The sequence below is a fragment of the Gadus morhua genome, chromosome 15 (genome assembly GCF_902167405.1).
Source record: "Gadus morhua chromosome 15, gadMor3.0, whole genome shotgun sequence".
In the NCBI taxonomy this organism is placed as follows: Eukaryota; Metazoa; Chordata; class Actinopteri; order Gadiformes; family Gadidae; genus Gadus; species Gadus morhua.
Window position 1 is genome coordinate 8650153 of NC_044062.1, and position 27970 is coordinate 8678122.

The following is a 27970-nucleotide window of genomic DNA, read 5'->3' on the forward strand; positions in this document are numbered from 1 at the left end:
GACCTGCGATAACGGCGGTGCTTAGAGAACCTACAACACTCACCAAACACCAGGGCCAGCCCATGGGAGGTCCCCACCGCGATGACTCCAGACACCGTCTACAAGGAGGACGAAGCAGACCAATGAAACACAGGAACCATACTTGATAGGCTCCGGCCTGAGCAGGGCCTGGACTTCTGCATGAATACAGCTTCAGAGAGAGCGGTGGATGAAGGGAGGGACAGACAGGTGGACACTGAGCACTGACTCCCACACCGTTTGATTAGGTTTATTAAGATAAAGTTACATGTTATTGTCAGGTTGGGTCTTGCAGCAGCTTGTAAAACAGCAATGGGCAAGAACTGAATAATACAATGAAAGTAATGAAGAATAATACAAATAACTAAGAAAAGATAATCAAAAAGACAGAGAGCCTCTCTAGTACCAGGGTACTTACTATGGCTGTAGGGAGTCCTGCATCCACTTTATCCTGCAGAGACGGAACACAAGGAGAGACCGTTACAAACGCTGTGTGTGTGTGTGTTGTGTGTGTGTGTGTGTGTGTGTGTGTGGTGTGTGTGTGTGTGTGTGTGTGTGTGTGTGTGTGTGTGTGTGTGTGTGGTGTGTGTGTGTGTGTGTGTGTGTGCATGCGTGAGTACGTGCATGGCTTACAGCAGCAGAGACGATCTGGGCAGAGATCCCCTTCAGCAGACTGTGTCTAAGAACAGATCCGTGCACGCTGGCGTTCATCTCCACGGTCTTCTTCCTCCTTCAAACACACAGACACACGCGCAGACATCAATATGACACAATTTTGACATCAAGTGGTTCATCAGTCAGAACTATTCAATGATTAATTACAATTCCATTGTTAACATTCTTCAGAATACCCGAATAATAGGACAATACATGGGGCTCTGAGGTGGACACATTAAACTTAACTTAAACGGACAGATGATTTTACATCACTGATCGGCCGACATTATGATCCTAAGGTATACACTTCAGGGCCATCACTTCATTAATACATATAATAATAATAATTCTAATATCGTTATACATTGCGTTCATAAGCACTTTTCAAGGCACTGCTTTACATAGTGTATGCATGTGTGTGCACGTGCGTGTGTACCACCAATCACTGGCTCTCATAGCGGAGAGGGGAGGTATAGAACTATCCAATCAGACACCAGAGGAACACCAGTGGGGTGGCCATGTTTGAACAAGAGCCCGGACACCGGGGTCATCCCCTTCTATTGTCGCCGACGCTAGTGAGTGGCGCTGCGCTACCGTTTGAGGTGGGCCGGGTCCCCGCTGTCGGAGCTGGCCAGGGACGACGTCTCACAGGAGTGGCTGTCCACGGGGTCCGTGTTCAGGAGGCTGGTGTCCTCCCACAGGAACGTCTCCTCCTCGGTCTCAGGCTGCAGAGGACACAGAGCACATGGTAAATGGACCGCGTTTGTACAGCGCTTTTCTAACTAAAGCGCTTTACAATGTGACCTAACTTTCAACCATTCGTACGCACATTCCCACACCGACGGCGGGGTCAGGAGTGGTCAGGTTGAGGCGCCTCGCTCAGGGACACCTCGACACTCGATGAAACCGGTTACCAGTCAACCCGCTCTACGTCCTGAGCCACATGCCATCCCACACCCCCTCAGTCACATGACCACACTCAAACCCTGGACCAGTTACAAGGCGCGTCTCGTTCATGGAGATGAGGGGATGTATGTGAAGCAGCGTATTCAGAAGACTTTGCCAGGAAAGCAGGATATGTGACCCTTATTCGTGTATGTTTTATCGTAGAGCAGGTACATTAGACTACAGCATATACCGGTGTAGAATAAGAGTACCAGCAGGTATATAAAGTAGTTGGGGTCCAAAAATGAACCACTTCCACCAGCCAATGGAGAGTAGATATGAACATTAGGCCGGTAATCAATGTGCAGGGTCACAAACTAGAAAGATCACTTTGCTTTCCAGTATGCAGGGTTAAAAAACAACAGTCCTGAAAGTTCATTTTGGACCCTGCAAGTACCTCATTGATAAAGACGAAAACTCATGGCATAACTGTAACGTATTAATATAGAATAACACCATGCATTATATCTGTACCTCATTAATATAGAGTAAACTGGCATTATACTGTACCTCATTACCATAGATTTAACACATGCATTACACCCTACCTCATTAACATAGAGTTACAGGCATTATACTGTACCTCAAAAAATATATAGAAAACACATGCATTATACTGTACCTCATTAACATCGAGTAAGCAGCAGTTATACTTTACCTCGTTAATATAGAGTTAACAGGCATTTTACTGTACCTCATTAACATAAAGTCAACACATGCATTAGACATTCCTAAATGAATATAGAGTAAGCACAAGCAGTCATTCGTCTCAATAGTGTCATTGAACACAGGCAGTGAACTGTACCTCATTTAGGATGCTTTTCCAGTGTAGGAGGGGTGTCAACTTGGGGAATGTCAAACTCCTTATCGTCGATCTGAGGACAGAAGAATACAAGATTATTAAGAACATCATTTGTCTTCCCATCAGCTCTCCTCTGACCTGAGGAGTCCAATCTAACATATATGATTAGACAGAAAGACACACAGACAGACGGACTGCAAGAGATTAAAGATAGGTAAAAAACAAAATAGAGAGACAGCATTATTATATTCAGTCCAGAGTGCCGTCGCCAGCGCTGTGATGAGAGGGGCCATGGCCCATAAGGAGACACTGAACATGATGACAGGAGGAAGGCTGGTCCACTCACTGCGTCTATCTCCATGAGGTTGAGCTGCGAGGACGCCGACAGCAGGCTGCGACAGTCGGGAGACTCCGACATGCTTCCAGCTTCAACACCCACTCTGTTAAAACGTTAAACTGGACCGAAACTGGAGGAGAAACACGACATGAACACAGCGGATCCAGCCCAGTCCTGCGCAGTGCACTTCCTTGTTTGCAGCGGAAGGGAGACCTCACGTGACCGGGGATGTCACATGACCGGTCACATGTTAACTTACGTTCACGAGGGTTAAAACAAACATGAAGTTATTAACGTAATTCTCCATAAAATAGATAATTATTATTATGTACAATTACCATCATTACATTTTTATGATATTATATACAACTGCATATACGTAAAAAAATGTTTTTTACTCAAAATGCAAATAGCCTACTCCAATTTTATCTAAATTTGAATCTATTTATAATGCATAGTAAAATACGCATTAGAAATATACGTCCTATTAAATATAACAGGGAATTGTGGTTAGTGTGATAAAAATGCATTGTGTGTGTGTGTGTGTGTGTGTGTGTGTGTGTGTGTGTGTGTGTGTGTGTGTGTGTGTGTGTGTGTGTGTGTGTGTGTGTGGTGTGTGTGTGTGTGTGTGTGTGTGTGTGTGAGGTTATTTTTATGCAAATTCTAGTTTTTCTTGGGCTTAAACGTTTCAGTAATGCCAGAAAGTACTAAAAATACTAAAATATAAATACATCAAGTACTCGTTGAAGAGGCCGCCTACCAAACACTAATATTACAGAGAAATACAGACGAATCATTGAGGGGGAATATCGGTGGCGTGAAAACAAAACTGACAGGAGAAATCGATCCATAATAAATAATAAAGAGCAGATAATAATCAGAGTAGCGGAACGTTTAAAGAACGCGGCGAAGGAACTGCGGCGCTGATCAGTACGAGGCTGGGAGCTGTCCCTGGGCCACTGGTGCTGAACCCGGGGGGGGAAGTGATGTAGAGCCGCGCTCCTCCTCTGGCAGCCGCCACGTTTCACCAGCTCGATCCCACACCTCAGGCTCGGAGACAGAGCTGCTCTTTCCGAGGATCATGGCTCATCCAGAACAATGAGAGCCTTGGTGGGGTTTTAAACCGGGCCGTGGATACTGGGGAGAGTCAGGGTGCCGCGGGACCCGGGCTTGAGGTATGGGGCTTCGGGTCTCGGCTTGTGAACACATTCTTCGACTCCCGTTCGCACGGTTCGGTTCGACTGGTGTTTTGTTCGACTGATGCTATATATGCTATAATACGGCTATATATTTAGACTACGAGGAAGGGAGATCAGCCAGCGCCGCAGGACAGGGGCTTCCAAACCGCCCAGGATGTAGCCCACCCCCTCGGACTCATCCCTGGGAGGAGGACCGGACGCTAGGACCCCGGACAGCGGGATGGCTGAGACCACACACCGCTCGTACCGGAACGACTGGGGAGGGGATCCTACGGATGGATATCGGTCCACGCGTGTTTTTAACCGGACGGTAACGACCGGGACTACGGCCTGACTTCAGGACCCGGGCGGCGGGTGTAGAGTCCAAGAGACCAGCGGGAGCACGGAGTGTTTTGCTCGAGCGGCCGGAGGGGAAGGCCCAGCGAGGCGGGTGTTTTTAGGCTCGTTGTCCCCGCGGGGCTGGGGTTTTGAGACCCGTCAGGTCCAGCCTGGGGAGAACCGTACGAGGACTCGCGTTTGCGTTTCGCGGTGAATATCAGGAATACCATCAGATATAATATCAGTTATTATATCAGTAATAATATCGTTATAATATTAGTAATAATATCAGTAATAATATCAGATATAATATAATTTATAATCTATGTAATAATATCAGTGTGTTTGCGTATATTTTAAACACCCAACCAATCAGAGGGACGCTCGTGCTCTCTTCACTCAGGGCGAGAACGGTTGGAAATAACGGTGAAAACATATTCTAATTAGGCAAAAGAAACACTGATTGCGTCGATTATTTTTACCTCGTTATAGTCTATTTCGGATTCATACCAGTTTGATTGTTCACTAGTTATAACTACGCCGCCATTGTTTTGTTGGAACCCGGCAGATTTCCTTTACGCTCAGAAACCGAACTTCCCTCCCTGGCCCGAGCGCTGATTGGTCCGTCCACTTATAGAGTTCTGGAAGGCGGTTTTAAACGGGCTCAAGGCCGCGGGAAACATGAGGTGAGCTCGCGAGATCGGGACGGTATCGCGAGGCTACCTTAGAACGTGGTGGTCGCAGGATTTGGACAAAAATAAACAAAAGAATGCGACTTGGGAGTACAACCGGCTGGTCAACGGAAGAGGAACTCCGCTGCCAAAATAAGAGTAAGACCTGAATTTTTCTTCTTTTTTTTCTGATATTAACGTCTTCTAACGGTACCTTTCAACCGCCCGCCACATGTTGTCGGGGGTGGTCAACTCGGCTGTCTTTATTCTGATACAGACAACTTTATTGATCCCAAGAAGGGCAGTTCATTTGCAGCTCACCCAGCTTACCTCCTTATGGGAATTCACCTGGCCCGTCCGCCGATGCAGGTAGGCGGCTGGGGGGACGCTACAGGACGCTGCTGCTGCCGCTTCACTTATCGCTTCTCCGTCGCCGCGTCCCGCAGCGATCTGAAGGTTCATCCGCCGTTCAAATTGGAGGCGCGGCGTACGAGCAGCAGCTGCATGAGCGAACTGCCACCACCGCCATACCGCGATGCGCTTAGCAGTGTCATCACCTGTACAAGAGACCCGCTCACAGCCGAACCGTCTTCACCTCCAACCAAAGCCCGAGTGACCCAAGCCCCCCGCCCCCAAGCCCCCTGCGGGCCAGAGGTGGATGAGAAGGAGAGGGAGGAGGAGGGGGAGGAGGAAGAGGAGAAGGGGAGCCGGGAGGAGAAGTTTCACGACGACATGTCCATCAACAGCCTGAACGACAGCGGCGCCCGCACGCCGCTCTGCCGCATCTGCTTCCAGGGTCCGGAGCAGGTGGGAGACACTGTGTGTGTGTGTGTGTGTGTGTGTGTGTGTGTGTGTGTGTGTGTGTGTGTGTGTGTGTGTGTGTGTGTGTGTGTGTGTGTGTGTGTGTGTGTGTGTGTGTGTCTTGTGGTCTTGGTGGTAGGGGGGGCTCTCCTGGGTTGTGTGGATGTCAGGGAACTAGCCTTGTCTCTCTCTCTCTCTCTCTTTCTTTGAAAGGATTCAAACTGAAAGAGTCCACCGCTACAGCGCACACACACACACACACACACACACACACACACACACCACACACACACACACACACACACACACACACACTATAGGGTGCACAGACATACACACTTATATACACACTATCGGTGTATGCAGACACCACAAACACACACACACACACACACACACACACACACACACGACACACACACACTCACTCACACACTATTGAACAGTGCAGGTGTTCCCGCTTCCTGCTCCCTATGCTGCCCTCTCCCTGACCCCCCCTCAGCCCCCCTGTCCCCCCCGGTCGCTGGTTATCTCACTGTGTGTTATCTCACTGTGTGTTATCTCACACTGTGTTTTATCTCTCTGTGTGTTATCTCACTGTGTGTTATCTCACTGTGTGTTATCTCTCTGTGTGTTATCTCTCTGTGTGTTTATCTCACTGTGTGTTATCTCACTGTGTGTTATCTCTCTGTGTGTTATCTCACTGTGTGTTATCTCACTGTGTGTTATCTCATTGCGTGTGTCCTCCTCCCGTCCTGCAGGGGGAGCTGCTGAGCCCGTGCCGCTGCAGTGGCTCGGTGCGCTGCAGTCACGAGCCCTGACTGGTGAAGTGGATCAGCGAGAGGGGCCTCCTGGAGCTGTGAGATCTGCTACTACAAGTACCACGTGGTCAGCATCAGCACCAAGAACCCCCTGCAGGTAGAACTGGGCGTCTGCGTGGGTCCAGCAGGCCTGCTACATCATAGCAGAACCTCTGGTCCAGCAGTCCTACTGTGTTAAGGCAGAACCTCTGGTCCATCAGTCCTACTGTGTTACAGCGGAACCTCTGGTCCAGCATTCCTACTGTGTTACAGCGGAACCTCTGGTCCAGCAGTCCTACTGTGTTACAGCGGAAACCTCTGGTCCAGCAGTCCTACTGTGTTACAGCGGAACCTCTGGTCCAGCAGTCCTACTGTGTTACAGCGGAACCTCTGGTCCAGCAGTCCTACTGTGTTACAGCGGAACCTCTGGTCCAGCAGTCCTACTGTGTTACAGCAGAACCTCTGGTCCAGCAGTCCTACTGTGTTACAGCAGAACCTCTGGTCCATCGGTCCTACTGTGTTACAGAGGCACTCACAACTATGGTCACCCATTTGATAGGTAGCCAGTAGGGAGAATAAACCCCGCCCATTAAAGCTGAATGATTGACTAGAAGAAACTGTAGTGAATCAATCCATCAGACTGTCCATCATTCACAAACGTAAAACCGAGGTCTTCAATGCAAGCCATCTGTTGAATACCGCTTGAAAGGTGGTCTAATGGCTGTATGGGAAACCAATAGGAGCACGGGGAGAAATAGACAGATAGATGGACTCAGGCTCAAGACACCCAGCGACCGTTGGACATCAGACCTCCCCTCCCGCCTCATGGGAACACCGGGCGGTCAGAGCGGCACCAGGCCTGGAGCCCACGGCTCAGCAGGTCTGCTGGTACACTGGGGCCAGCGGCTTACTGAGGCTCCCACAGTGTGTGTGTGTGTGTGTGTGTGTGTGTGTGGTGTGTGTGTGTGGTGGTAGTGTGTGTGTGGTGTGTGTGTGTGGTAGTGTGTGTGTGTCTTCATGTCTAAGTGTGCGTGCGTGTGAGTGTGTAAATGTGTGTGTGTGTCTGTGCGTGCGTGCGACGTAGAGAACTCCAGCTCTCTGAAGCGACGACAGATCCTATAGCTCTGCTCTGCGGACATGCTTCAAGGATTCAAACACTGCTTCTGTTCACCAGGAACCAAGAGACAACAAGACCGGTTCTATAACGCCTGCTTCTGATTCCGCCCAGACCGGTTCTATGCGCCTGTTTCAGATTCAGCCCAGACCTGTTCTATATGTCTGGTTCTGATTCAGCTCAGACCTGTTCTATATGTCTGTTTCTGATTAAGCGCAGACCGGTTCTAAAAGTCTGGTTCGGATTCAGCCCAGACCGGTTCTATAAGTCTGGTTCTGATTCAGCCCACACCGGTTTCTATAAGTCTGGTCCTGATTCAGCCCAGACCGGTTCTATAAGTCTGGTTCTGATTCAGCCCAGACCGGTTCTATGCGTCTGCTTCTGATTCCACCTGAAGCCTTGATTGATTTCCTTTGCTACTTGTAGTTAAAAATAACAATCCGTTTTTAACAGCCAATTAAATCCCCACACCAGGGAGCCCGAGCAGTCGTTTGTATTTGTGGCGTGAAGCAAATTAAAACCAACCACAGAATTCACCCCGAAGATACATCCGGAAAACCCTATTCCCGAAGCTTAGGTATTCAGCCTCACAGGACCAAGACAGTGAAGCCTCTGATCTTATTATGAAAAGACCTGAAATAACTCCCTCCTCCCTCCCTGTCGCCTTCCCTATTCCTCCCCCTCTATCCTCCCTTGCTTTGTTTCCCTTTTTCCCCCCTCGTTCACATCCTATCTCCCACCTTCATTTACTCCTCCCCTCCCTCCCATCCTCTCCCCCACACTCTCCCCCCCACCACTCTCCCCCCGCCCTCCTCCCTCCCTCCATCCTCTCCCCTGCCCTCCCTCCCATCCTCCCCTCCCTCCAGCCTCTCCCCCTCCTCCACTCTCTCCCCTGCCCTCCTCCCCTCCATCCTATCCCCTGCCCTCCTCCCCTCCCTCCCACACTCTCCCCCCCCACCACTCTCTCCCCTGCCCTCCTCCCATCCTCTCCCCTGCCCTCCCTCCTATCCTCCCCTCCCTCCATCCTCTCCCCCCCCTCCCCTCTCTCCCCTGCCCTCCCTCCTCCCCCCCCCTCCACTCTCCTTGCCTCTCCGCCCCCGTCCAGTGGCGCTCCATCACCCTGACGGTGATTGAGCGCGTGCAGATGGCGGCGGCCCTGCTGGGCTCCCTCATTCCTGCTGGCGTCTGTCTCCTGGCTGGTGTGGTCGTCGCTCAGCCCCAACGCCCGCTGGCAGCGCCGCGACCTGCTCTTCCAGATCTGCTACGCCATGTACGGCTTCATGGACCTGGTCTGCATAGGTGAGGAGCGGGAGGGGGGGGTTGCAGGATAGTCTGAGACATGGATCTGAATTTAACGGGAGACGCGCTAGATAAAAGCGGTCGCTGAATGTGAAAAAAAGGATGGTTAAGCATTGATTAGCATATTAGCATTTATTTAATTTGTGTGTGTGTGTGTGTGTGTGTGTGTGTGTGTGTGTGTGTGTGTGTGTGTGTGTGTGTGTGTGTGTGTGTGTGTGTGTGTGTGTGTGGTGTGTGTGTGTGTGTGTGCACGCGCAGCGCAGTGCTCATCATCCACGAGGGCCCGTCCGTCTTCCGGATCTTCCACCGGTGGCAGGCAGTCAACCAGCGCTGGAAGGTCCTCAAACTACGACAAGGTACCGGAACCGGCTCCGTCCGGCCTGATCCCGTCTGCTCCATAGAGGAGAGGGAATATTTCGGACAAAAATTTATAAACGTTTTTAAACAAGGGAATTTCTGCATAAGACCCCTAACTAGTACTAATAAGACCCCTAACTAGTACCCAGACCACTAATGAGTCCGGAGGCCGGACCCCTGTAAATCATGATCATGTGCCCCCCCCGCCTCAGGCCCGGGACCTGGCGGAGCAGCAGAAGCCGGATGCCCCCCCCAGGAGACAACCCCCCCTGCCGTGCCCCCAGCGGACGGGCCCCCCCGTCGCCCAGCCCGCCCCGGCACAGACAGACGGGCACCGCCCCCTTCCTCGCGCTCCTCGGCTCTCCTGGCCGCCGTCGCCATGACGATGACCCCGGCCCACCCAGGTGTGACCTCCTCGCCCGACCCGGAGGAAGAGGAGGAGGAGCGGGGGGGGCCAGCCATGGAGGAGTCAGAGGTCACGCCCACGACGGCGGGGGGGGGTGACGGCGGGGTCCGAAGGGGAGAACCACCTCCACCAACACAGGGAAGGTGGAGGTGGTGGAGGTGAAGGTGGTGGAGGTGGAGGAAGTGGAGGAGGAGGAGGGGGCTACCGCTGGACCTACAGCATGCTGCACCTCCTGGGGCAGCGGGGGGCCCCGGGACCCCAGGCCCGGAGCCCCAGCCCACCTCCTCCAACCCCCCAGACCCAGGGACCCAGAGACCCCAACAGGGAGCTGGTGATGAGGGTCACCTCGCTGTGAGGGGGGCCGGGGGCGGGGGGGGAGAGGGCTCCAGCGAGGGAACAAAATAAAACTCTAAACTAAAACATGTGGAGGTCGGAGGACGGAGGGAGTCAGTGTGGTGACTGCAGAGACCCCCGCTTTGGGGGAGTACAGGGACAAGAGGGGAAGGGGGGGGGCAGGGGAGTGGGGAGGTGAGGGAGTGGGTCAGAAACGGCGAGGTGAGGGATCGGGTGAGAGATGGGGAGGAGGGGGAGGTGAGGGAGTGGGTGAGAGATGGGGAGGGGGAGGGAGGTGAGAGGATGGGGAGGAGGGGGAGGTGAGGGAGTGGGTGAGAGATGGGGAGGTGAGGGAGTCGGGTGAGAGATGGGGGAGGAGGGGAAGGCGAGGGAGTGGGTGAGAGATGGGGAGGAGGGGGAGGCGAGGGAGTGGGTGAGAGATGGGGAGGAGGGGGAGGGCGAGGGAGTGGGTGAGAGATGGGGAGGAGGGGGAGGCGAGGGAGTGGGTGAGAGATGGGGAGGAGGGGGAGGCGAGGGAGTGGGTGAGAGATGGGGAGGAGGGGGAGGCGAGGGAGTGGGTGAGAGATGGGGAGGAGGGGGAGGCGAGGGAGTGGGTGAGAGATGGGGAGGAGGGGGAGGCGAGGGAGTGGGTGAGAGATGGGGAGGAGGGTGAGCCGTTGGGGGTGAGGGAGGCATCGGGGGAGAGGGAGTGGGTGAGGGTGAGGGAGGGAGGGATCAGGGGAGACTGTGTTGTCCCTATGGTGCAAAGCATCAGTCCGTTCTCCTGTCGACCGTCTCCTTAACACGGAGGACGGCCCCTAGAGACCCGTGGCCCTGCAGGGTGATGTCACAGGCCCCTAACGACGCCTTTAAAACCAAGCAGGGGACCCTGACCCGCGGATAGAGGACCTGACCCGCGGGGAGAGGACCCTGACCCGCGGGGAGAGGACCCTGACCCGCGGGTAGAGGACCCGGACCCACATGGGGGGGGGGGGGGGGGACCGCCCGTGTCTGCATGAATGGAATGCCTTTTCATTTAATTTATCGGTTTTGGTTTCGCTGCTACTTTTGTACCTCAAAGAGTCTTCTGAGCTCAGCTCTGCTTCTAAAGTCTGCGGTTTTAAGTTGCATTAAAAGCTCTTTAAAAGCTCTCCAACCACGCGCCTCTGTGAACCGCCGGAGTCCAGGTGTGTTTGCTGTGGTCTACGACGTGCGTTTTGTTTCCCCCTCCAGCGTTCGCCTGGCAGAACTCTGTTTCACACATTATTTGCTGCTTGATTACTTCAGCGAACGAGTCTGCTTGTTGATCTTCGACGGGCCAGGTCTCCTTTATGAGCAGAAAAGAGGATCTGTTCCTGTGGTTGGTTTGTCCTGGGCAGCGCTTCTTAAAGTATGAGTCGGGACTGCAAATCGGACTTGATCCGGAGTCCTGTACAGAACACAAGTGATGTGTGGTAAATTGACTGCATTTACACTGCGTTTCCTAACCAGTGGCCACAATACAATACTGTTAACATTCACCCATTCACACACCGACGGCGGGGTCAGCCACAAAAGACGACACCAGCTCGCATTTAGGGTGAGGTGTCGTGCTCAGGGGACGCCTCGACACAGGATCGAACTAGCAACCTTCCGGTTACCAGCCCACCCCACTTCGAACTCCTGAGCTACAATCCGCTCCTGACACCAAAGGATCTCCAATCCCAGCGTGCTCAGAGTTCTCGGAGTGGGCCGTCAGGTCCAGTGGAGACACATGTTGTCTTTGAGACCTAGACCACGTGGGCTCCTTTCAGAGTAGACTCTAGTCTCGTAGCGTCTAGTGTGTGTGTGTAAAGTGAAACTCAATGGGCAACAATTCAAGACGCATTGCGTTGCAATTTGTAAGACAAATTTTATTAGTGTCCTATAAATACATTGGAATTTAAACGGAATTGTACCGATTTCTTTTGTGTGCATATTTTCCACGGTGAACCAACCAATAGGGTAAGAGGAGAGGGGAGGTACATCCTTGTCTTGGCCGGACCCCCATAATCCCATTTTACAGCCCACTTCTCAGTGTCACGTTCAAACAAAAAGGACCTATCAGGCTAGAAGGGAGCCCAGAGTCGATTCAACATTGTGTGTGTAGGTTATAGGAAAAAGCAGTGGAACCCAGCAAAGGGGGTCCAAACCGAGCATGGAAACACAGGAAGACCCCCTAACACAGGTAAACCCCCTAACCAACAGTAGTAGTGGGGTACACAGTCAATACTGCATAGTACCGTCTATTAACGGTCTCTGGTGAACAGAGTCTCTTTCACTCCCAGAAGCTCAATGCTCGTCGGTCGGTGAAATGATACGGGACGACCTGTTCATTCAAATGGAGACCTTTGTCTTTATTATTCACGTCTCTCGTAACACTTCTTTCACAATCTACAGTATCTACAGTATTTAACACGTTACAAAAACACCAAAGGTAATCACTTTAGGGGGGTTTGTACTAGAGGAGGGAGAAAGGCACGACTGTGACGCAATGGGAGTAAGCCCCACCCCCCCCCCCCCAGCGGTCCGACACATCCTGTACTGCACTAACGGACAGGAAGTGAGACCGGATACTTCCTGTAGGACAGGAAGTGAGACCGGGTACTTCCTGTAGGACAGGAAGTGAGACCGGGTACTTCCTGTAGGACAGGAAGTGAGACCGGGTACTTCCTGTGGCACACCATACAGTCCATGAAGGTAATGTCCCAGGTCGGAGCCAAGTGAACTGGCGGGAGAAAAAAGGATGGAACACGACGGAGAAGGTTCACTTGGATGGAGGTTCTCCCTGGTCGCATGAGGAGCTGGGGGAGCTGGGGGGCCGGGTCGGAGGTGGAGTTGGCCGCGGCCGGAGGGGTCTGGTGCTGTCAGAGGGGGTGGAGGTGACCAGAGGGTGGAGGTGGCCGTGGCTGGAGGGGTCCGGTGGTGTGAGGGGTGGAGTCAGATGTTTTAAAAGGCCTCCGAAGGACGGTGTATCTCTACTCCAGCTCCACCAACAGATCGCCCTCTCCCACCGTCTCTCCGGCCTTGCAGTGGACGCTCTTCACCTGAGAGGAGGAGGAGGAGGAGCAAAAATGACCAAAGGGTTCCGGAGGAGGAGATCAAAGATGACCAGAGACGACCAGAGAGTAGGACCAGATGAAGACATGGACACCACACACAGGACAGTGAGCTCATTCTGTGCTGGACCTGGGAGTAGAGACATCACTAATATCTCCCTGTTGTTTGACATAGTCAGCGGAGTGGCTCACCTTTCCAGTCTTGGCCGCCGTCATGCTGTTCTGCATCTTCATGGCCTCGATCACGCAGATCTCCTGGCCCTCGGCCACCTGCAAACACACAACACGAGGAGTTACACAGACGCTTGATCAAGACACAAACCTATGAAGGGGTTGGCTTTGAGCTGGGCGGCATGTGGCTCCGGAGGTAGAGCGGGTTGGCTGCAACCACAAGGTTGCTAGTTTGATCTCGCTCAGGTTTCCCTGAGCGAGACGCCTTACCCTCACTGCTCCCGACGAGCTGGCTGTCGCCTTGACAGGCTGACACCGCCGTCAGTGTGTGAATGTGTGCATGAATGGGTGAAGTTGGCAATATTGTATCGCGCTTTGAGTGGGCACTGTTTACAAAAGCGCTGTTTGAATGCAGTCCGTTTAGCATTTAGCTTCACACTACAACCAAACATGGCAGGATGAGAAGATGCACCACTCGGTATTACGAGCAAGTGAACATGGGTAGCGTGGAGTGAAGGGATGGCTTCCTACTCCTCCTCATGCACCAGCTACAGTCACATGTTCAGCGCTGCTTTCCTAGTCAGAGGAGAACCTTTAAGGAGAGATATACTGTACGTATCCAAGAGGCAGAATGTGGGCCTGCTTGACTCCATGCTGCCTAAACTGTGGAGCGACGGGGGGATTCCCAGCTGTCGACGTGGAGCCTCAGTGCTGGCGGCTGCGCCCTGAACGGAGGTCACTTCACATCCATACTTTGTGCGTTGGAAAATTATGGTGTGTTCACTTCACAGTAGCCAGTGGATTGTGTTATTTGCACAGAGTGAGTGAGACCATGTGAGTAAGTGAAATAATGTGACTGAGTGAGTGAGTAAGATTATGTATGTTAGTGAGTGAGTTAATGTGGGTGAGTAAACGTGAGTGCATGTATGATAGTGTGAGTGAGTGAGCGTGCATGTATTCACCGTGTCTCCGGGCTTGACGGACACGGCCACCACGGAGCCCGGCATGGGCGAGCGCAGGATGCTGCTGGTGTCTTCTGGAACCTTCTCCGGCATGAAGGAGCTCAGCTCAGCAGCCAGCGGGGACAGGACGCGCACCTTGAACTACAAACACACACACAACCAGAGATACACACACACACACACACACACACACACACAACCAGAGATACACACACCCACACACAACCAGAGATACACACACACACACACACACACACACACACACACACACACACACACACACCACACACACACACACACACACACACACACACACAACCAGAGAGATACACACACACACACCCACACAACCAGAGAGATACATACACACACACACACACCCACACACACAACCAGAGATACACACACAAACACAGCCAGAGACACACACACACACACACACACACACACAACCAGAGACACACACACACAACAAACAAGAGACACACACACACACAACCAACAAGAGACACACACATCCATAGGAGACACACACAACCAGAGACACACACACAGACACACACCCACCCACAGAGAGACACATACACATTAACACAACCACAGAAACACCCACACACATACACACTTTGTTGATATGGCAATACACCTATCGGCCAATTATGTAGATTTTCTGTATCCGAAATCTAAATGGTCTCTAGCTTAAGCATGGTACTTTTATATACATACTTACATACACACATATGTCTATTTTATTAAGAGGCAGTCTTACCGATGTTCCCAGGTACTGAAGACAGATGTCCCCAGACGCAGTCCTGGACAGACACTAGAGCACAACATGCACTCAGTCATCATGTCTGGAGTAAGAACACTCAATGTTAAACAGGCTCGCTGTAGCTAACCCTCAGGCTACACTATAAACCTGGAGCCAACCGCTTGGTAGCTCGTAGCTGTAGCCAACTAGCTAGGATCTAGTAGCTTGCTGCTGATAAAATAGTAGCTAAATACTTGTAGCTGTAGCCAACTGCTGGATAGCTAGTTGCTGTAGGTAGCTAAGCTACCTAGATGGCTAGTAGAAGTAACCATCTGCTAGTTAGCTTGTAGCTGTATGTAGCCAAGTGCAAGCAAGATACTAGCAGTAACCATCTGCTAGGTAGCAAGTAGCTGCAGCTAAGAGCTAGTAGTAGTAACCATCTGCTAGTTAGCCGGTGGCGGTAACCAAATGCTAGTTTGATAGCAGCTGCTGCCAAGTGCTACATGGCTAGCAGCTGAAGGCCCTGAAGTACCTGCAACATCCTGGGAGTGTTGTTGATCTTCAGGGGCAGCAGGGGGGAGGCAAGATCCCACTCCCCACTCACCACCAGGCTCTCTCCCCCCACCTCCACCTGGGGGAGAGAGGGAGAGGGACAGACACAAGCAGAGGGAGGGAGACACGGAAAAAAGGGAGAGGGACAGACACAGAGGGAGGGAGGGAGACCGAGAGAGGAGATTCTGAATACTTGAATAGTTCCGGGAGAACTTCTTTCAAAGGCTGAAACAATAGAAAACTCTGCAAAAATACAAGAAAAATGAACTATAAAAGTGGTGAGGGTAAACTGTAAGAGTTTTCCCCATGAGCTGCAGCTCTACTCTGCAGTAGGGGACTCACCGTGTAGGTCTGTCCTGTTCTGGAGACCACCACCGGGTGGCGCTCCCCCCCCAGCTCCACACACAGGTCCCAGCGCCGCCGCTCCTGGGAGGAGGCGGACACCCTGAGGACACAGGTCAACCCTTCAGGACGCGAGGTGCTCCGACAGCACCGGTACCCTGGTCACTGGAGAACCTCTGGACAGACGCCGTAGCTACGAGTCTCCTAGTGATCAACACGCTTGCTAAGCTACGTGTAGCCTAGTGATCAACACGCTAGCTAAGCTACGTGTAGCCTAGTGATCAATACGCTAGCTAAGCTACGTGTAGCCTAGTGATCAATACGCTAGCTAAGCTACGTGTAGCCTAATGATCAACAAGCTTGCTAAGCTATGTGTACCCTAATGATTAACACGCTAGCTAGGCTACGTGTAGCCTAGTGACCACGCAGTAGCAGCGTTTCACCACTAGAGGGAGACAGCTGAAGCAGACCCAGGTCAGCCTAGTGGGGTGGCTCTCTGGTTCCTGTGGTTCCTCACCTCAGCGTGCCCAGGAAGGTCTGCGCGCGCAGCTGTGCGGAGACGTGCAGCGCGGCCGCCGAAGCCAGCAGCTCCCTCTGCCCCCCCGCCGTCAGCTGGTGACCATTGAACCCGTCGGGGTAGACCTCCGGCAGGAAGTTGGTGCTGATGTCCCCGGAGATGAAGCGGGGGTGGGTGATGATCTCCCGCAGGAGAGGGATGTTGTGGGTCACACCTTCGGGAGGGGGAGGGAGAGAGGGAGGGAGACACAGAGGGAGGGAGAGAGACAGAGAGGGAGGGAGAAAGAGAGGGAGGGAGAGAGAGGGAGGGAGACAAAGAAGGAGGGAGAGAGACAGAGAGGGAGAGAGAAAGAGAGGGAGGGAGAGAGAGAGAGGGAGACAAAGAAGGAGGGAGAGAGACAGAGAGGGAGGGAGAAAGAGAGGGAGGGAGAGAGAGGGAGGGAGAGCTTTAGGACAGCATTTCCTCTGTTGGGCCATGACCCCCTTACTGTACCGATAGCAACATATCGTTGTGCACGTGCACGCGTGTGTACCTCTGATGACGTAGTTATCCAGGGCGTCCTCCATCTTGGAGAGGGCCTCCGCCCGCGTGGCCCCGTAGGTGACCAGCTGCCGGAGACAAACGAGAGGACAACTCAGTCTCCCGCATCGCTACATCGTCACGACCAGTGCCGGAGCGGAGGGAGAGCGTTACCTTGGAGATCATGGGGTCGTAGTAGATGCTGATGTCACTTCCTTCACTGATGCCGCTGTCCACACGCACCTGTGAGGGACAGGAAGAGGAATTACTGAATGGGGAGAGAGGGCGCCATGTTTAGAACTGTAGTTGTGAACACAAATGAACACACTACGCAACCAAATGGCCATTACTTGAACATATAAACGTGTATGAATGTATGAAATGTATCAAATATATAAATTATATGAATTACATGGAAATGTACAACATAGGGATGGATATGAATACTCACATAAATTTGGTATTCCTGTTAAAATGCTACTATTGTATATTAATGTCTAAAACAAACTAGGATGTGTGGACCCACATGACAGACTAACATGTGCCTCACAGACCATTATGTGGATATGGACAGCATCTGTAGCTCAGCGATCTGAATGTGAAGTCGAACACAGACGCGTCCTGATGGGTAACTGAGAGGCTGAACGTACGTTGCTGAGGTTCAACGGCTCCTGGTACTGAGACAACCTGCCGATGGACGGGAGGCCGAAGGACTTGTACGGGTCCTAAGAGGGGAGGAGGGAAGGAGAGAGGAGGAGGGAAGGAGGGAGGAGGGGAAGGAGAGGAGGGAAGAAGAGAGGAGGAGGGAAGGAGAGGAGAGGAGAGGGGAGGGGAGGGGAGGAAGGGAAGAAGAGAGAAAGAGGAAAGGAGAGGAAGGGAGAGGAGGAAGGGAGAGGGGAGGAGAAACATTAAGGATACATTTTATAGGTTCCAAGATGACAACAACAAAATGTTTCAATATGGATTTGAATGTTAGTAACGCAATAGCAATACAATGTGTTCTAGAAAGTAAAAGGAAACACAAGGCACACTCATATACACACCAACACACACACACACACACACGCGCGCCCCTACCTCTGCGTAGACGCGGCTCTCGATGGCCCAGCCGTTGATGGGGATGTCCTCCTGTTTGTGGAGGAGGGGGTAACCCTTGGCGACGCGGATCATCTGCTGCACCAGGTCCAGCCCAGTGATGAGCTCTGTGATTGGATGCTCCACCTGGAAGCAGTTCAGCCAATGGGACGGCAGTTACAACGCAGGCCGAGGAGAACATGGGGAGATTTAGTAGGGAGAGATTTCTTCCTGCTAAAAAATTGTGTCTTCTCACTTCACACAACGAAGACACAGACACACGCAGAATCTCAGTCACACACAGACACACACAATTTCGGTCATACACAGACACACCCACGAAATTTCAGACACATACACACACAATTTCAGAGACACACAGACACCGAGCCAGACAGACACACAAACAAAGCAGACAGACAGGCCGATGGACAGTTGAGTAGAGAGTACGAGAGACCGACGCGTGACGCAGACGGTTGGAATGCGGCCCTCCCCCACCTGCAGCCGAGTGTTCATCTCCAGGAAGTAGAAGTTCTTGTGGGAGTCGACCAGGAACTCCACGGTGCCGGCGGAGGAGTACTGCACCGCCTGGGCCAGCTGCACCGCCTGCTCCCCCATGGCCCGGCGGGTGTCCGCGTCCAGGAAGGTGCTGCGCACACACCCACACAGGTCAATACATCACAACACACACAACTGTAGGTCAACACATTACAACACACACAACTGTAGGTCAACACATTACAACACACACAACTGTAGGTCAACACATTACAACACACACAACTGTAGGTCAACACATTACAACACACACAACTGTAGGTCAACACATTACAACACACACAACTGTAGGTCAATACATTACAACACACACAACTGTAGGTCAACACATCACAACACACAAAACTGTAGGTCAACACATTACAACACACAACTGTAGGTCAACACATCACACACACGGGTCAATACAACAGATCACACACAGGTCAATACAACACACACACACACACACACAGGTCAAAACATCACAACACACACAACTGTAGGTCAACACATCACAACACACACAACTGTAGGTCAACACATCACACACACGCAAAAAGGTCAATACAACACACACACACACACACCTGTAGGTCAGCACATCACAAAACACACAAAATTACGACTGCATTTCAACACACACAGACACACACAAACCCTGACCCTGACACACAGATGTCACTGGTTTTCTGGGAAAACAAAGAATGGGGTTTAGGTTTGTGTGGGACCATCAGCTGTCGGGGGTCTAGCGGGGCTGACCTGGGAGCCTCCTCCACCACCTTCTGGTTCCTCCTCTGGATGGAGCACTCCCTCTCGTTCAGCCACAGAGCGTTACCGTGTTTATCAGCCAGCACCTGCAATAACACACTACACCTTCAACAACAAGCATCACCACTGGTTTATCTGACCACAGCTTTAATAACAGACTACACCTTAAATAACACACATCAGCCCTGTGCTCATCAGACTACACCTTTATTAAAACAAGCACCTTTAATTAGATGTAACCCGATATAGGTACAGTGTGTATGTGTGTGTATATTTCTATATCTCTGTGTTTGTTAATTTCTATGTGTGTGCGTGTGTGTGTGTGTGTCTCTCTATACCTGTATCTCTATGTGTGTACCTGTATCTCTATACCTGTATCTCTATTTGTATATCCCTATACCTGTATCTCTATGTGTATCTCTCTATACCTGTATCTCTATGTGTATCTCTATTCCTGTATCTCTATACCTGTATCTCTATGTGTATATCTCTATACCTGTATCTCTATGTGTGTATCTCTATACCTGTATCTCTATGTGTATCTCTATACCTGTATCTCTATTTGTGTATCTCTATACCTGTATCTCTATGTGTATCTCTATTCCTGTATCTCTATACCTGTATCTCTATACCTGTATCTCTATGTGTGTATCTCTATACCTGTATCTCTATGCGTGTATCTCTATACCTGTATCTTTATGTGTATCTCTATACCTGTATCTCTATGTGTATCTCAATGTGTATCTCTATACCTGTATCTCTATGCGTGTATCTCTATACCTGTATCTCTATGTGTATCTCTATACCTGTATCTCTATGTGTCGGGGGTTGTCGATGAACTTCTCGATCAGCAGTCTGCTGTCACCGAAGCTGGAGGCCGCTTCCTGAGTGGAAAAGCGGAAGCCATCCCTGAAACACAAACACACAATGTCAGACACACACGCACACAAACAAACACACAAATTCAGACACACGCACACTCAAACGTCTGCAGAGAGACGGAGAAAAAGAGCCAGACAGACCAATCAAGCAGACAGACCAAGACAGATGGATACAGACCAGGTAGAGAGACAGACAGGCAGGCAGGCTGACAGAGCGACAGGACAGACAGACAGACAGACAGACAGACAGACAGACAGACAGACAGACAGACAGACAGACAGAGCGACAGAGCGACAGGCCAGACAGACAAGACAGACAAGACAGGCAGACAGACGGGCAGGCAGACAGGCAGGCAGACAGGCAGGCAGGCAGGCAGGCAGGCAGGCAGGCAGGCAGGCAGACAGACAGACAGGCAGCCAGAGTGACAGGGCAGACAGGGCACCTGGTCTCCTCTTCGTTCCAGGCTATCCTCATGCCTTTCCCTCCTCCTCCGGCTGAAGCTTTGATCATCACCGGGTAACCTGGACACAAACACGCACGCCCTAAAGAGCCTGGACCCAAACACACCCGTACCCCCCTGAACTCTAAAGCGTTTGACAGACAGCTCCTTCCTTACCGATGTCCAGGGCGATCCTCACCGCGTCCTCCACCGTCTGGAACACAAGGCGTTCGTCAGCGACTCATCGTTACACACAGTCCAAACATCGTTTAAAAGGTGACCTATTATACCACCAGGTGTGAGTGTGATTAGCCATTACAAGCCGTTTGGAAAATCTGCCTCTTTTGGCTTGTTACAGCTAATCACACCCACACCTGGTGGTATGATAGGTCACCTTTAAAATGTAGTTTTTTAATTTTCATGTACCAAAACAGACTTGAGGCCCATTAGACAAGAGTGAGACGCTACACTAGGATTGTGTGGCGTCACCACCACGAGGATCAATCTGCACTCTGCGGGCTTCGTACGGACATTTGACAGACGGACGGCGTGGTAACCAGGGTGCGCGTTGCCATGGGGACCGTACCTCGACGACGCCGTCGAACCCCGGGATGGTGTTGACCTGGGCAGCCTTGGCGATCAGCTTGCTCTCGATCTTGTCGCCCATCGCCTGGATGGCGTGCGTGTCCGGCCCGATGAAGGCCACGCCCTCCGCTGCCTAGCAACCGAAACAAGCCGCTGTCAATCAAATCCACCCTTTATATTTATAACTTTCTTTAAAGAGTGCTTATAAAAAAGAAAAAACACCAATGAAGTTAAAAAACATTTTCTAAATATTAAATTTGAAACATTTATCTAAATAGAGACTCGTGAGTCACTGGGATACATTGTAGAGTTAATTTTAAAAAAGAGTATAGAATTAAAGTAAAGAGGCTGAAATAAATTAGATGTTGTATTATTAACAGATGAGAGATGACAGATTGTGTTCGTTTGGATGATTCATAATAAACACAACAATTATTCAACAACCACATACCTTTGTGTAAGTTAACTATGACAGGATCCCTGCCGTTTAAATCAACGCGGTATCATTATCCACCACTAGGCGTCGCCCTTGCTAAAACTCCGTTACACCTTTTTTGTTTACCGAAACGCACCAAAAAAGAAAGCTCAACGTAAACTCTAAAACGACATCGAAAGTTCTACACTAAAAGTAAACATCGATCTCAGTACAATGACAGAAGAATAAGAAAGACAATTATTTAGTTTTGTGCTGGTTCAGGATTGCTTGTTTTATTGGTAGTTTAATTGCCATGTAGGAGCCCATCATCACCACTCCCCTAGGACACTAACAAGGAACTGGAGACGCAATAAAGCGTTCATTTGGAGAGGAAATACTCAAACTCTGGGATTGTAACATGCTAATGTTTATGGTTGTCATTTAGTTGAACACAATAAAAAAAACGTCTGTTGCTTTTATTCGTGAGATGGGAGTCATGTTCAGCTTAGGAAATACATCTTTCAACTAGGCAGACAACCACAACCGCACCCCCCCCCCCCCCCCCCCCCCCCCCCCCACACACACACACACACACACACACACACACACACACACACACACACACACACACTTCTGCAGCAAGAAAACAAAGTAGGAGTTTCTCTTAGAGAACAGTTTAGGACCTATAGCCATTTGCGCACTATAATTTACTGTATACATGAAAAACCTGTTTATAATGCAAAATACAACTTTTGTTGTATTTTGCATTATACTTTGGATTGAGTCTCGACTTCCTACCCATAGGGTAGGAAGTCGAGACTCAATCCACCCAACCTGACTGGTACACATCATCTATCCCTGGTCTCATCATCACATGGTACATCGTTCATCCCTGCTTGTCTTCATCATCACACGATACACAACATTTATCCCTGTTCTAATCATCACATGGCACACATCATCTATCCCTTTTCTTCTTAATCATAGCATGGTACACATCAGCCATCCCTGGTCTAACCATCACATGGTACACATCTATATCCCTGGTCCTCTTTATCATCACATGGTACACATCATGCATCCCTGGTCCTCTTATCATCACGTGGTGATAGACAATCCTAGCGTCTGGGGTTAGACTCCAAATCAGAGTTTATCTGATGAAGAAGCAGCCAGCTGTACCCAGTCCTCCACCCCTATCTGCTTGAGGACTTTATCACCCCTCCTCCCCCCTCTCCCCCCCTCAACCCCCCCCCCCCCCCCTCCCCCCTCCATCTGTAGTTCCCTGCAGACTCTTTCTCATGCTAAGAGGGCCCTTACCCCCCTGAGGCCCAAGGGCCGCGTTAGCATGGAGATGTCTGCCCCCAGTCCGCACAAAGACCCTCCATTCAACTGCTAATGTTATGACATCTCCATTTCCACACACACACACACACAGCTACACAAAAACACTCACACAGCTACACGGGAACACACACAGGACCCGATGGCCCAGCCACACAACCCCGCATTAATATGCATTTATACCCCTGAAAAAAATACAGTTACACAAAAGAAAGCGCACTACCCCTGTTTGCACACACAGTGATGTCGAAAGGGAGCAATATATTCGTATAACTGTTGTTTCATGTGTAAACATCCACTCCTACTGGTTTACTTGTTTATTATGTTATCCCTATAAAATGTTACCCCTAGATATAGCATAGCAGGACTGCTGGACCAAAGGTTCTGCTGTAACACAGTAGGACTGCTGGATCTGGTGTTAGTTTATCATTGATGCAAAGAAATGTTCTGTGTGAGCTGGAAAGATTCGCATCTGAATGAAGTGTGCCACGTACATGACGCGTCCAGCTGTATTACGGACTATACGGACAACATTCAGTAAAAACATGTCGTTGTAATTTGCATTTTTAAATCTCAATTGGTGCTGGACCCAGCAGGACAGAGTCCCTGTCCAGCTCATCCGTGGGCGACGACTTAAGGGCTGATTATGGTTCCAGGTCGACGCAACGCAAGGACCAGGAAGATGCTGCAACGCAGTCGTGGACCTGTTTTGGTTCTGCGTCGGGTTAGTTAGCGGACCAGTCCCAGACACAAGGTTAACATTTTTTGGAGGCGCACGTCATGCTCTTACGGTGGACGCAAGGAGGGTCCGCAAGGACGTAATGGGTCCGTAAACCCCCTGCGTTGGGTCGACGTGAAACCATAATCAGCCCTTTACCCCGACTAAAAGTGAAGGAATGTCACTTTTAGTCAGTTAGGGGTTCGGACCCAAGACCGCCGGATAGGGGGAGGTCAAACCCCCCCCGCCCTCCCCAACACTCGCCCACCCTCCCCCCCTCACGCAGAGCCTCGTAGCTGGCGTCAGGGCGGCCTTATCTCTAATAGAACAACCCTGTGGTCATTAGTGTGAGCGGCCGTGTGGCTGTGTGTTTGAAGGCGTCCCCCTCGGCCCTGGCTATCAGCGCGGGCCGCGGGGGGGGGGGCAGGTGACAGAACCAACAGAGGAGGTGTGAGGGGACCGGGCAGCACTCACCAGACGCCTCGCAAACTCTTTGTTTTCCGACAGAAAGCCGTAGCCTGGATGGACCTTCAGAGAGAGGGACAGACAGACAGCAGCGTTCAACACGGTGCGTGTGTGTGTCTTAGCGAGCATTACTTTCCCTAATGTTAGCCTCCCACAGCTAGCCGCTAATAGTGTGTGTCTTAGCAACCACAGCGATTCTGCTATGCATGAGCTTGCACGCAGAAACACACACACACACACACACACACACACACACACACACACACACACACACACACACACACACACACACACACACACACACACACACACACAGCTAGCCTTTCGCCCTGTGTGTGCCGGTCGGAGGCTCCGCCTACCGCCTGGGCGCCGGTGCTGCGGACCGCCTCCATGATGGCGTCCATGTTCAGGTAGCTCTGATTGGTCGGTGCCGGGCCGACGCACACCGCCTGGTCGGCCATCTTGACGTGCACCTGGACGAGAAGAAGAGGATGAAACACCGATGTATTGATCTATTGATCAGAGCGGTCGCCTAGCAAGAGTTAAAAGGGTCAGCGTGTCGGTTGGCCGCGGAATGGCGGACACACATGTGGCCACGTCATTTGCATTAATTAACATCATTGCAAATTAACCTTTCCTTTTCACATGCATCCGACACACACACACACACACACACACACACACCTGAGTGATTGACAGACAACTCAATGGGATTAACATTAACATCTGGATAAACAAAGTGAGTGTGTGTGTTAGCATATGTGTATGCAAATGAGTATGTGTGTGTGTTTGTGTGTGTGCTTGTGTGTGGGGGGGATGGTGTTGTCCTGTGTGCGTGTGTGAGTTTCCTTGCAGCTCCTCGCCGCTCTTCTTCTCAGTTGTCGTTCAAAACACAGCTTACTTTAAAATGTGTTCTCACTAATAATATAGTTTGAGAGTGAGCCAGGGAGAGTGTGTGTATGTATGCATGCATACATTTCTGTAATATATATATATATAAAATATATATATTTATATATATAAATATCAATCCATCTCTATGGCTATATCTCTATATATCTGTGAGGGAATGGAAACGCATGTCTTGCTCCGCTGGTAAACAAGTCAAACATTACATTGAGGGCCGCATTCCAACACTCTGCCTCAGACACGTTCCCGGTCGCTGTTTGCATTGACTGATGGTTAGAGGTTGGACTCACCGCGCTGGCGTCCACGTCGCTGTGCACCGCCACCGTCTGGATCCCCATCATCCTGCACGTCTTCATCACCTGAGGAAGAGCCGGCAGCGTCAGCCTCCACTGGTACGGACCAGCGTCAGCCTCCACTGGTACGGACCAGCGGCAGCCTCCACTGGTACGGACCAGCGGCAGCCTCCACTGGTACGGACCAGCGGCAGCCTCCACTGGTACGGACCAGCGACAGCCTCCACTGGTACGGACCAGCGACAGCCTCCACTGGTACGGACCAGCGACCCACCACTCTGGACTCACCTGGAGCCCCACGGACATTTCTGCACCTAGTCTCTACTGGGCGTTTAGACTGATTCTCTGCGCATTCCTTGGTAGTGTGTGTGTGTGTGTGTGTGTGTGTGTGTGTGTGTGTGTGTGTGTGTGTGTGTGTGTGTGTGTGTGTGTGTGTGTGTGTGTGTGTGTGTGTGTGTGTGTGTGTGTGTATGTATGTATGTATGTATATATATATATATATATATATATATATTTCAATTTTTTATGCATCTGTATCTATATTTATATATCTATATAAATATACATCTCTATATCTATATCTATCTTTATCTATATATTTATATTTGTATTGCGGGTAAGGGTAACACATAAATATAGTTTTGCTTTCATCACCTTGGATGAAATTCATTACAATAGTAACTTTTATCCATATATCCAAGTGGCCAAATAGTTTCATTAAACCCGTCACAATAATGAGTCACATCATTGGGTGAGATTCTAGTTGCTTTCTGCTTTGTACTCACACTCACATTCAAGTCTCAAGTCTAAATCAAGCTCTAGCTTAATGTAAGGGTAATTTCAGCGGCGTTGTTATTAAGCCTAACCTCATCTTGTTCTTTAGATGCCTCTCTTCTTAAAGTTTAATGTGTGATGCTTCCCGGTGCTTTAATGACTACGTCTGGGAGTCATAAAGTTAATCTTATCTTCTGTTATTCATGCAGCAGCAGGTCTTACCCTGCAGGCGATCTCTCCTCGGTTGGCGATGAGGATTTTATCAAAGGTCTGAGGAAAGGACAGATTAGAGGAGTCAGCTCCCTCCGACTTCCCCACGTCGACCCAAACATGCTGATAAACCCACAGAGAACCGACTACACGTCCACAGAACAGGCAGGCTGTCCTCTGAGGACAGGCAGGACCCTCTAGAGGAGGGGGAGCTTGACTTGGGTTAGGTTGGCGACTAAATGTCTAAAGAGTTAGAAAAGTATGATAAATAGTATGTATACTATTATATCATTACATTGTGCTGAACTAAGGAGAGATGACAGCCTATAAACAGCTGAACTAAGGGGAGATGGCAGCCTATAAACAGGTGAACTAAAGGGAGACTGCAGCCTATAAACAGGTGAACTAAGGGGAGATGGCAGCCTATAAACAGGTGAACTAAGGGGAGATGGCAGCCTATAAACAGGTGAACTAAGGGGAGACTGCAGCCTATAAACAGGTGAACTAAAGGGAGACTGCAGCCTATAAACAGGTGAACTAAGGGGAGATGGTGGTAGTGTAGACCCCCCCCCCCTCACCTTCTCCTGAGGGACCGGGACGGTGGAGTAGCGGACGGCAGAGTGGGCCACCGCCTGCCATCGGGCGTGGAGCGATGCATTCTGGGAAACCAACGGCAAACATCTCACATGACAGAACGATATACAACCAGAGAATTCAACTTTTAATACACTGTATTCAAGAATACGTTCTGATTGTGCTACAATCACAACACACAGAAACATTCACTTTTCCACACAGTGTACTCGTCGTAACACTACAACCAATGGTGTCACATCTGACAAGACGTTTAGTCTGTTGTTCATCACACACACGCAGAATTAGGACTGTAGGTCACAACACACACTTCCTTCCCTCTACTCCAGCAGATCATTACTAGGACCCCCAGTACATGCATCGCCCTGGCACTTGTTGTTCGTATCCCAGCAGCGTGAATTTGGACCCCGGGTCTAACCCCGGCATCAGTCTCCCCTGGGGGTTATGATAGCAGTGTGTGGGGGGGGGGGGGGGGGGGCACTAGTTTGACATTGACGTCTGCGGTGGGACATCGAGTCAACTAAACGACAGAGGAGTCCGTCAAGGACAGTCTGACCACTCCGCCACTCCGTATGGACGGTGGGGTCTGATCCACACGTCCTGGGGCTGTAACCTCACACGCAACTGCTGGGTGACTGCTGGACCCGCTGGCTGACTGTGGACTAGTGGAGGAGTTAGCGGGGTTAGCCCCGACTCCTGTCCCGTCTGTGTATAAAGGCTGCGGACCGAGGGACGGGACGGGTCTTCGGGAGCAAATTGTCGATACGACAAATTCATTATCGCCGTTTAATTATAGTCGGTGCGAATCCTCTGTGAGTCTCACCTTTGCAGCGACCAGTAGTCTAGGGAGCGACAGGGTGCTGATGTGCGCCGCCATGACTGCAGCCGACGACGTGATGACGTGAAGACGCAGTCAGAAGGAGGGGCTCCTCTTGACCAATTAGGGGCCGGCTCAGAAATAAGCGTTCATCGTATTGATGTTGGATGTTTGGGTTAATGGACTTTTGATGTATGC

The 27970-nt window shown here is 50.8% G+C and overlaps 2 protein-coding genes and 1 pseudogene across 3 annotated transcripts in view; 1 reads left to right on the plus strand and 2 right to left on the minus strand.

Annotated features, from left to right (window-relative positions):
* vps8 (VPS8 subunit of CORVET complex) overlaps positions 1-2963 on the minus strand; it is a 44898-nt gene extending 41935 nt beyond the window's left edge. The window contains 7 exon segments of the mRNA XM_030379877.1: positions 44-98; positions 437-469; positions 652-748; positions 1270-1400; positions 2426-2440; positions 2442-2495; positions 2769-2963. Of these exon segments, the coding sequence (XP_030235737.1) occupies positions 44-98; positions 437-469; positions 652-748; positions 1270-1400; positions 2426-2440; positions 2442-2495; positions 2769-2840 (457 nt within the window). The 5' untranslated portion in view covers positions 2841-2963.
* A 678-nt stretch (positions 2964-3641) lies between these two features.
* LOC115560455 (E3 ubiquitin-protein ligase MARCH4-like) lies at positions 3642-10225 on the plus strand (annotated as a pseudogene).
* A 1703-nt stretch (positions 10226-11928) lies between these two features.
* Positions 11929-27869, minus strand: pcca (propionyl-CoA carboxylase subunit alpha). Of its 2 annotated transcripts, XM_030379878.1 has the most exons (23): positions 27779-27869; positions 26940-27020; positions 26374-26421; positions 25375-25443; positions 24535-24648; positions 24185-24238; positions 21238-21369; positions 20829-20865; positions 20655-20733; positions 20137-20239; positions 19322-19416; positions 18521-18671; positions 18026-18169; positions 17599-17673; positions 17123-17191; positions 16962-17037; positions 16430-16643; positions 15913-16015; positions 15551-15649; positions 15037-15090; positions 14268-14408; positions 13327-13404; positions 11929-13122 (listed from the first exon to the last, which is right to left on the minus strand). In XM_030379878.1, exons 1-23 carry the CDS (start codon positions 27830-27832, stop codon positions 13054-13056), a joined length of 2139 nt encoding a protein of 712 aa, XP_030235738.1. In that variant the 5' UTR covers positions 27833-27869; the 3' UTR covers positions 11929-13053. The 2 variants fall into 2 exon arrangements, with proteins under 2 accessions (XP_030235738.1, XP_030235739.1); XM_030379879.1 differs by lacking the exons at positions 20137-20239; positions 20655-20733; positions 20829-20865; ... (5 more) ...; positions 26940-27020; positions 27779-27869 and adding an exon at positions 19799-19805.
* Between the last annotated feature and the right edge of the window lie 101 nt (positions 27870-27970).